Consider the following 10,849-nt stretch of genomic DNA (forward strand, 5'->3'; position numbering starts at 1 on the left):
TATACATTTATATACAGATCGTCACTTTATATTATATTGACATTTTATGCGCTGCCTTCCTACAAAGGTGTTTCCCGACAAAACACTAACCAATGCATGCACAGCATATTCCACACACTGCAATATCTAGACCAGAACAGGTTACTGTGTACCCGAAATACATCTGATTGGTAAGTTCTCGATCGTATTTATGCAGTTGAATAAATCAGAAAGGACCTGCAACTTGGCTCAATGGTATATAATTAGTAAGCTAACCCATCAGCTCGTGAAAGGATGTGTTTCCTATGTCGGACAGGAGGGTTGGATCAGGGAGGTGGGACCACCTGCCAGGACCCGGGATAGGTTTGGCGAGACGCCACGCCTGCTATGCTCAGAAAACCACAGTTTAGCCTACGTACTGGTCCATGCAGTTCAACCATGGACATGAGTCTCTCGCAGTGTGCAGGTTCAACCAACTGATATTCGTACTGGTTAATTCCAGTAAGAAAACCGGTTTCAATATGCAAATAGGAATACTGGAATCAACTGGAGTCCAGTTGACAAAAATAAATAGTAAAAGTTGCCAACTAATCGGAAATTAATTGAAATGTTTAAAGGGACTGTCTGGTTGAGGTGGGGATTCACGTTTTGAACATTCCTAAGTGAGATATTGAGAAACCACTTTTGAAATATGAAAGAGCATGTAATTTTAAGGATTCAACGTTTATTTGATGAAAATTGGTTTTCAAATGGCTGAGATATCCCAAAAAGTGATAATAATAAAAGGCGACAGGCCACGCCTTTTATTAGGATCTCTTTATTTCACCTTGTTTATGGATATCTCAGCCATTTTAAAACCGATTTTCATCAAATAAACTTTTGATATCCCGTAGAATTGCGCGCTCTTTGACATCTCATATAGTGGTTTCTGAATATCTTGCAAAACGTTAAGTGCTAAATCCTCACCTCAACCAGAACTGTACACACCCTTTAATTGTGATGTGGGTGTCTCAGTGGGACATATGCTCGAGGAACAAAATACATGTATATGAGACATTACAGGTGCAATACGCCCAGGCAATAAGATACGCACTAGCTCTCGTCGACGATCAGGGATGAAACGCTAATTGTATGGGGTGGGGGAGGGGAGAGGGGATGGAAATCCTCTCTGGTTGAATGGAGACATTCAGAGAAAAAACATTCAAATACTTTTTTTTTTGTCTCCTACTCCATCTCTTTGATCCTGTCTGTAAATATAGAAACGTGTCATCCCAAAGGACCCAAAGGTCATCAGGTGCCCATGTTCCACGTAAACATTCAATCCGTGCGGGCGTAGTTAGAAGCCTTGATCACAACCAGCTAGGGTTAATTTGAAAGACCAGTGTCAACACAGTGGTTTGGGGGTTGTGTTTCATTTCTATAATGTGTGTTGTCGGTTTTTGTCTCACATTTTCGAAAAAGTCTCTCATCTTGCGCGGCTGAACATCCATATGACATTTGATAAGACACTGCGCGCGCAACATACACACTCATACAATGTGCTCGCTGCCAAAAGAGTACGCCGGTAAATTTCCGTTATGTATTTTTCCATTCATCAGCCATCAAGACGAGCCAAGCGGACTGATGTGCTTTGTTTGCCGTGTGAGTTGAAGAGTTAGCTGCTTGAGTGAGTGAATGAGCTGCACGAGGTAACATGCATCGCACGGGCTTTCAACAATGTCGTGATTCTTGTCCTTGATTTTGGGATTTGACCGCGTGGATGTCGCAATGGCGTCGACATCGCTGCTCGTCGCCTTACGGACCAAAGTCAAGCCGATCACGGTTTTCGCGCGCAAGAATCCCATGCTAGCCAACACCATCACTTACGCCGGACTCGGGGGGCTGGCAGAATTCACTCAGCAGGTCATCAACCGGCGCCCGGGAGAAGACTTCGAATGGAGGAGGATATGGCATTTTACAGTGATAGGCGTGTGCTTCAATGGACCTGTAGGACATATTTGGTATCGATGGCTAGATCGATTTATAGCGACAGGGACCAAGATGGCTCTCGGGAAGAAATTGCTCCTGGATCAGTCGATATGTGCTCCGACATTTATTGTTGCCTTCTACACAGGTGAATTCCCCACGCTTTGATGTTGATACTCGTATGTTTGATCCGTTGTATCAACGGTCGAGGAAGGTTTCGGTTGTGTGTATAATTTGTACACATAATGACTTCCGCAATGAGATATAATGATATCCCGATCAAAACTATATCCTCATGCCGAGCTTTCTCTTTCTGTAAAGTTTCTGCAAATCTTTTAAGGCTGCAAGAGCACGATGTACGTGGAGATATTACATTATTACCAGAAAAGTATACTACTAATACTATCCAGCACGTCGACTACCGGCGTCTGTTGTGCATGCATTGTTTTATATTATCGCTTTATTTTATTCTTTTTTTTTATTCGTTTCTGTCAAGTAGACACCCGATATGCGAAATTGTAAGTGGTGATCGATTCGTTATTGACGATCGAATTTCAGTTTAGCTAGTGCTCCATCCATGATATCTTCACATTGACAAAGTCGCACATTATTAGGTTAGGTACCTGCATGCAGTAAGTTAATATATATTTCCACTCCATGTTCAAAATAGCATACAAAATGGTCATTTAATACTCATTATATGATTATAATGTGCGTATATGTCATGATTAGATTTCAAGGCTCGACCACTGAAAATGAATGATGTCCACTTGCCACCAAAATTCTATATCAAGAGATTTTATGGCCAGAACGAAAAAAAAAAGTTAGTGTCGAGCCTGATATATGTAATTATATACATATATAATGTTATTATATAGTGTGTGTATTATATACATGAGTATATAGGCTTATAATTATGTCTCTGTGTGTGTAATTGAGAAGCAAGTGTGTCAGCTATATCTATGTAAGGCTAAATTATCTTGCATTTTACACGAAGTATACTGATTCCATGTTATTACGTAATTGTATTACCTTCGACATTTGTAAACATTTAACATTTTCCTTCGACCAACTTAATCCCATTTTCTTTACTTCAACTCTTTACTTCCGACTTTAATTAACTCTGACAATTTTATCTCTGCTATATTTTTTACCTCTGACGTTATGTCATACACACACACACACACACACGCTATTCTATATATATATATATATATATATATATATATATATATATATATATATATATATACATACATACATATAAATATGTGTGTGAGCGTGTATGTGTGGGTATGTCTGTGTGTTTGTAATTATGTATTTTTAAGTTTTAACCACTGACATGATGGTCTCTGCCTGGCCAAGAAAATACGCATCACATGCTCGCGTCGTTATATAAACGTACTTTTAAACATTGCTTGCACTCGACGTCAGTCTTTTACGTTGCAACATCAACATGACGGCATAACAGTTCGTACTCCTGTTAATAATTCACAAGAGCCTATAATTACCGGCGCAATGACAACTAGTGAGCATGCCTTGTTCGTATCAAAACGGCTTACCACAAATATTGTTTGGTAAACGAACTGCTTTTACAAGTTGTATCTACTTCGACATTTTTTATGTGCGTCGATGTGTGTACGTGTGTGTGTGTGTGTGTGCATGTGCGTGTGTGTGTGGGTGTGTAGTACTGTAGGCACAATCATTGACGGCAGCCGACGACAGTGCTTTCAAGTTAAATCATAGTTTTCTGTGTAGCAACTGATGTAAGTTGGTTTCTGTGCTCCTGTTTTATGTTTTAACGCATGTTAATATTGTTGAGATATAAAAGTCTATAGAAACCACAATAGAGAGGGTTTCTTAAAAGTAAAGTATATAATTTTTATATCATGGAACCGAAGTCCGTATGAGAGAGTTTCCTTGCTGTTCATCTAAAATTTTCTTGGTTTATCCATTTTTGTCATTCAATGGTTTATCTGTCTATTTACTTTTTTGTTTCCATTTCCCATCTTACCCATCATCGGTTACCATTTTAAGTCGCACACTCTAAAAAAATCCGGGTCAGAACTGACCCGAAACTGGGTCCGTTGGGGTCACACACCGTTCCAGGTCAGAAATGACAAGGAATGGGATTAGATATGACCCCATCCAGAGTCATGAATTGGGTCAGGGTGACCCCACTCCGGGTCTTCATGACCAAACATTAATTCCAAGTCATTTTTTACCCGGAACGGTGTGTGACCCCAACGTACCCAGTTCCGGGTCAGTTCTGACCCGGATTTTTTAGAGTGTAAATCAACATTTTCACTGAAAGCTAACTCTGTCAATCGGTCTCAATTTGCATTGATACAATGCTTGACAACAACTATATTCATAATAAAGACTATGCTTGTATGTTATCATCATTACCTTGGTGATTTTTTTTTTCTCTTTCTCTTTGCTTTTGTGCATCCGCAATATCAGTATGTATAATGTCCGTACACTTTTGTACTGTATATTTTAGTGAGGTATATTTTGAGTTAACTACCACAAAGCAGTGTTTACTTTTTGAAAAATATGAAAATAAACTGAACTATAACTAAAAGCTGAATGCATTGTGAATTCAAACTCACCACTCTCTCTCTCTCTCTCTCTCTCTCTCTCTCTCTCTTTGTTTCGTTACAATCCTCGTCATTTCGTAGGAATGAGTGTACTGGAGGGACAAAAGGACATCCTACGAGAGCTCAGGTCCAAATTTGTGCCCACCTACAAGGCGAGCTGTTGCTTCTGGAGCGTCGCTCAGGTATCGTTGGGTATTGACCGGTATCTGACGTCACCATTGCCATCCTTTATACTTGCTCCTCCTCTAGTTGCTTTGCTCTTGGATATAGTGGAGGGTTGTTGTTGTATGAAGACATAATGTATTCATGTGTACCGATTCCTTTCTGTCATACAATCAATGACGAGAAAACCTGAATACCGTTGACACAATATAACGCATCGACAGTCGACGAAACATCAAAACAGGATGAACAGAATGTTTCGTTGACTGTCGATGCGTTATATTGTGCCAACGGTATTCAGGATTTCTCGTCATCGATTATATGCAGAAACGAATCGACATACATGAATACATTATGTCTTCTTACAACAGCAACCCTCCACTATATCAAGAGCAAAGCAACTAGGGGCGGATCCAGGAACTCCGTAAATGGGCGGCGCCTTTACAAAATTAAAGGGGGTGCACATGCCCCCCCCCCATTTTTTTTTTTCATTTCTTGATCCGCCACTGATATAGCTTCTATTCTAAGCTTCTCTCTCCGCGCTGCCAACATCAGCGCACACACTGGCCGGTTGGCCCCTGCGTAGGGGTGTTGGACAGTACCGAAGAAGAAGAAGAAGAAGAAGACGAAGAAGAGAGTTTGTAAGATCAATCTACAAGCGAGAGCCTTAACTGCTCGCTGTTCTCAGCTTCAGCTTTCTTCCGTCGCTATTCGGCGATACAAACAGCATGAAGATCAGTGAAAAAAAAGCTATGATTATAAAGGAGCAATTAAGGCAAGGGCAAGGACAAAAGTTCCCAATAAAGCTGACCAGTATTCAGACCGATATTCATGTAATACGGATAACAACCTTTCTCCGTTATTGGCCTGTTATCATGGTTATGTAATCGTACTGTACTGGTCTTGTTGGTAAAGGGGATAAACAAGATTTATGTTGTGATAAGACATCCAAGATATGTATGGTTTTTTGGTGTATCTTTGCTGTCATGGGTATTCATGTCTCTTTTAGTAGGTCCTATTTCGTCAATATATACAGAAAAGCACTTGTTTGTTGGCCCGTACAAAGTGGGTGTATCGTAAGGTTCGTATATATACAACGTATTTCACCTTCTTGGCTTTCGCATGGACAATACGGACTGTATTCGAATATGCCAACTTTGTGAATAGATGTGGCTGTATCATTATTAAATGAAAGACGCTAGCTTTGATAGTTCACCTCCGGCATTTTCTGCCACAAGGTTTTAACTAAAATTGAGCAAAATCGAGCGTTGATGTATCCACAAAGCAGAAACACCCTTCAATCGTATGTCAAGAACAATGTAAGTCACCTCTAGTGATCCAGAGCGAAGCGTACATATTTACACGTCTGCTTAACCATGTTAAAGGGATGGTACGGTATTAGTAGAGGTGAGAATTGGGCTTTTAACTTTTTGCGAGATATCAAGAAACCGTTGGTAAAATAGAACAGAGCGTAGCTTTCTAAGAGAAATTCAAAGTTTGTTTGATGAAAATCAGTTTTGGAATGGCTGAGACATCCAAAAATAAAGTAAAACAAAGCGATCGTAATAAAAGCTGGGTCCCATATTTTATTAGAATTGCTCTTTTGGGGGTATCTCAGCCATTTCAAAACAAATTTTCATCAAATAAATGTTGAATTCCTTTTGGAATTACATGCTCTTTCATATTTCATAAAAGGTTTTTCATAATCTCACCCCAAAATGTTAGAAACCCGAGGGTAGGTCTCAACCAAAACTATACGATCCCTTTAACTATTTTATCACCATTATGTAGGCACGCTACTTCCTTGTGCAATTGTTGCAAATATATAGGGGTGGTATTAACACTCTTAGCCAGATTTTCAAAATGTAGGCTTATGAGATGCTGGAATTTATCTCCCCTCCACGAAAATTATGATTAGCACATCTGACGAATATACGTTGTACTGAGTTCCGATCTTTTCTTTGTGAGATGCGGCACCTGGTGTGGAAATGGAAACCGTTTGATACTGATAGGCACAACTTACTTATCACCATTTATGGCGATGGCGACGAATACTTCATAAAACGCGTCAGTCACTGCTAGTGGTCTTTCAATGTATATAAAGTGGTCCTGAAAAGGTTAATGCAAAATCATTTTAAAACATGTTCATCCTTCCTAGGTCTATGATATAGAAAAGAATGAGTACAATCCAATGAATATTAGAATTGCTATGGCAACTAAAAGGGCTGGTTAGTAACGTTACGAAAAAAGGACATGACAAAAAAATCAATGTCTTGAAACAAAAAGTGCGCAAAATTTCAAGTTACTTAAAACAAAGTGTTGCATTAATTTCAATTATTGCATCATGACAAATGTTCACACAAATATTTTTAGCAGTTCGACCGATGATTTATTAGCTAGACCCCAAATGCATGGTTAGTAACGTTACGGTTAGTAACGTTACATTTGTCCGGAGTAATTCCGCAGGTCATTTCACCCTTTTGTAATCAACAAAATGTCACATGACTTTTGGAGTATTTAAATGTATTCATCTTTTACCTTTTAGCAAAAATTTGAGGAAAAAATTTCAAAGCAACCCACTGTAATTTGCATTTAAGTGAATTTCAGTATCCCCAGTCCCACATGTACATTTGAAATGATGGTTTTAGATCTCGCAAAATCAATGAATATGAAAAATAAAATCTACTGAATTTGAAAGACCTTAGTGATTGGTGAACATCCATGGCATTAGTTGATACCTAAATTAAAGAGTAAGATAAAGAGGCACATTTCTTTTATCCATGTCATGTCCACCTAACTGCGGAATTGCCCACTTTTATCTCGCTTAATCGCTTGTGTGTGTCTGCGTACTCTGTACGTGTCAGAACTGTTTACAATCATCAGTTTGAATGTTATACCAAGGAGGTATCACCTTTTTGCATAGTAGGACCTATTATATTATAAACACATGCACACGCATTGTTAGGTCTACATTCATATACACGTGGGTACATACATACATGCGCACATAAAGATATACGTAAGGCCTATACATAATTATGCACTATACATATATTATTATACTAAACATATACATACATGATGTATGTGGTTGATGGGAGTGTTTACTTGTGGTCGGTTCTACCCTCATTATTGTATGACCTAAAACTTGAGAAAGCTAATCGGCATGCAGGCTGTAGCTGTTATCATGCTCCGCCATTTCTTCCGTGTTGCCTGGCCTAGGCCTGTAGAATTGATCGTGCCCATAAACACGGCGGTCAGTGCTTCGTTTTTTCTCGTTTGTTTTGTTTTGTCTTGTTTTGGAATGCCAAACGGTGCCCTTCAGCAAACTGAGTGGACACTATCGGTTATGTAATGTACCTTGGACTTAGTAGGCCCTATGTTGATAGACACTTAAAACTAAAAACACTTACCTTTGGGCTTACCAGCAATGTTTACACAAAAGGCCCGTCCACAAAGCCAATGTTAATGGTTTGTGAAAATCAAGTTTATGCAACGCCCGATATCTCCTCTGTGTGAATGCCTCTTTCTCATTAGCCGCATTCACACACACGTTCACACACGGCACAAGAAATAAAGAAAAACAAAACACGCTCTTCTGTCGATACCTAAGCGCTTTGTTCCGTCTGAAGTGACCCAACCGCCCAGGAACTGAAATGCGTTCATGTTTTGTTCTACATTATAGTAGGCCTACATACATTGCCCTTGACACCAATTTTGCTGTGTGAGTTATCTGTTTTCTTTGAAAATACCACCACAAACGATTTCCCTTTGTTCATGTTTATATGCTCTTCTCACCATACTTTTCTACACTATATAGGGCCTATTATATTCAACATCCAAGACTTTGTATAGTATCTGCTCTTGAAAATGAATTTTATTCAATTCATTTCAATTTTATTTATTTCCATCAACAGAAGTCATACATAATACACGGTATGCGTTTGTCAGTTATTATTCTATTCAGTGAATATCTTATTAAGATGGCTGCATCATCTGCATGTCGAAGAATATCTATGTTCACCCCACCGACAGAAAACCTCTCGATTCTCTTTGATATTTCTTATAATCAGTTAACTGCATAAACTTATTTTCACGTACAATGAATGTTTTCGCGAATGAGGAGATCGCGGACATTTTCGCGAGACGTTGTTTGCGCGAATTGACACCGCGAGGCTATCGTCAGCGCACTAATACTTTAGTGGATGGCAACATTTTCGCGTGTTGTTAGATTCGTGGTCCAACAGCAATTCGCGAAAGTCGCGAAAATCAAACACTCGGGATAATGAGCTTATAAACAGATCCAGCGTTTATTATGATGCAGCTTAATGTCTTAACCGGCACCATTCTTCTTCAACGATACGCGCATTATACGTATATTGCCTGATTACTCTTCCATTTATCTGACAACTGCATGTGTGCACATTATTGTAAGTTTTTTATACTGAAGAAAAAATAATAGTGATGACGTTACGCAAAGCCTTGTCAGTTATTAAAAAAAAAAAAAATATATATATATATATATATATATATATATATATATATATATATTGCGCTTGTCATCCTTTTTAATCGGAACGAATATCTTTCTTATCGTCATTTTACTCCCCCACAGGTATTCAACTTCCTCCTGATTCCCACCTCACTGAGGATTGTTTACATCGCTTCCCTCAGCTTTCTCTGGACCAACTTCCTGGCGATCATGAAACGAAGGGTGAGTAGAGGAGGCCGGAAGAGGCAGTATGTACGATGAATGATAAAACAAAAAGAAACTAAACAAAACTAAATAAAAGCAAGACCAAACCAAAACGAGACAAAACAATATAGTATGCACTGGAGACTTAAAGGTTTGATACGGCCGGTGGGTTAGCTTAGTCTGCATATAGCGCGTCTGCCATAGGGTGGGATTTCACGGAGCACGCGAACGATTTGCGAAGGACGCGAATGACAAAATCCAACATTCGGAAAAGTTTTCTCCGAATGTTTTCCGACAATGAAGCCGAAAACTATTCTTGCGCAATTTGTGCGAAGTTTCCACGACGTATGTGCGAATGTCGTGTGTATCATTGCTAAAGTACAGCATGTTACGTACACGAAGAACACGCGACGGAAATGCGAACAACGAAAAATTTTCAATAATCATGGGAGAAAGTGTACCCAAGGATAGGTGGAAGCTGTCTTGAGTTGAATTTTTTTATTTCCTCTATTTCTTCTTTCTTTTTCTCTCATTTTTCTATTGTGTGCTTGCCTACATTTTTTTCCAGGACGTATCTCCCTAGTAAAGCATATGATCTTTTTTTTTTTCTGCAGTTCCTCCAACACATAATCTCTATACTTCAAATAAAATTGTACATACTTTAGATTAATTTTAACTGTATTCTGCGATTTTTTTTTGTATATCAAATATTTCTTTCTCTTTGCTAGTCTTTAATTTCTTTTGTTACTATAGTTGTTAATAATTGTTTGATGTTTAGGTGTATGCTACGATTTTTATTTGTAGAAAACGTATAGGTCATACATCCCCCAAACGTGCGCTAAACGTTCGCGAGAATGTCTCAAAAGGTACGCGAACAGTTTGCGATTACGTCGTAAAATGATCGGAAAAACTTCGCAGATTTCGCGTAACATACGCGAGACATTCTCCAAAGTTTCGGTGTCTGTTTGGGGTTTCACGAACATTTTGCGAACATCGCGCGTGTCTTGCGAAGGTCTTGCGCATATGACGAGGCTTTAAAGACACTTTCGAGAACAATCCATGAGCAAATCACGACCAAGTATGCGGAAAAGGTTCGCAGAAAATTTCAAACTTTTTTGAAATTCTCGCCGAAGTAAAAACGACATTCGCGAACAATTGACGACGCTTCCGAACCCTCACGTTCGTTTGGCGATCTTTTGCAGACCAAAATGCGAATGCTGGATTTTGCCATTCGCGTCCTTCGCAAATCCTTCGCAAAATGTTCGTGAAACCCCAAACAGACTCCGAAACTTTGGAGAATGTCTCGCGTATGTTACGCGAAATATGCGAAGTTTTTCCGATCATTTTACGACGTAATCGCAAACTGCTCGCGTTCCTTTTGAGACATTCTCGCGAACGTTTAGCGCACGTTTGGGGGATGTATGACTTATACGTTTTCTACAGATAA

The 10,849-nt window shown here is 39.1% G+C and overlaps 1 protein-coding gene across 1 annotated transcript; it reads left to right on the top strand.

Annotated features, from left to right (window-relative positions):
• The first annotated feature begins 1,746 nt into the window (after positions 1 to 1,746).
• LOC139740938 (mpv17-like protein) lies at positions 1,747 to 9,459 on the top strand. Its single transcript, XM_071651524.1, has 3 exons — positions 1,747 to 2,092; positions 4,626 to 4,726; positions 9,322 to 9,459. Exons 1-3 carry the CDS (start codon positions 1,747 to 1,749, stop codon positions 9,457 to 9,459), a joined length of 585 nt encoding a protein of 194 aa, XP_071507625.1.
• Positions 9,460 to 10,849: the final 1,390 nt, after the last annotated feature.

The sequence above is a fragment of the Diadema antillarum genome, unplaced genomic scaffold (assembly GCF_040938485.1).
Source record: "Diadema antillarum isolate AM-2024a unplaced genomic scaffold, OU_Dant_1.0 seq00000891_RagTag, whole genome shotgun sequence".
NCBI classification, from domain to species: domain Eukaryota; kingdom Metazoa; phylum Echinodermata; class Echinoidea; order Diadematoida; family Diadematidae; genus Diadema; species Diadema antillarum.

Coding starts and splice junctions, on each gene's coding strand:
- LOC139740938 (XM_071651524.1), top strand. CDS start 1,747: ATGGCGTCGACATCGCTGCTCGTCGCCTTACGGACCAAAGTCAAGCCG. Junction 2,093..4,625: donor TATTGTTGCCTTCTACACAG/GTGAATTCCCCA, acceptor GTCATTTCGTAG/GAATGAGTGTACTGGAGGGA. Junction 4,727..9,321: donor GCTTCTGGAGCGTCGCTCAG/GTATCGTTGGGT, acceptor ACTCCCCCACAG/GTATTCAACTTCCTCCTGAT.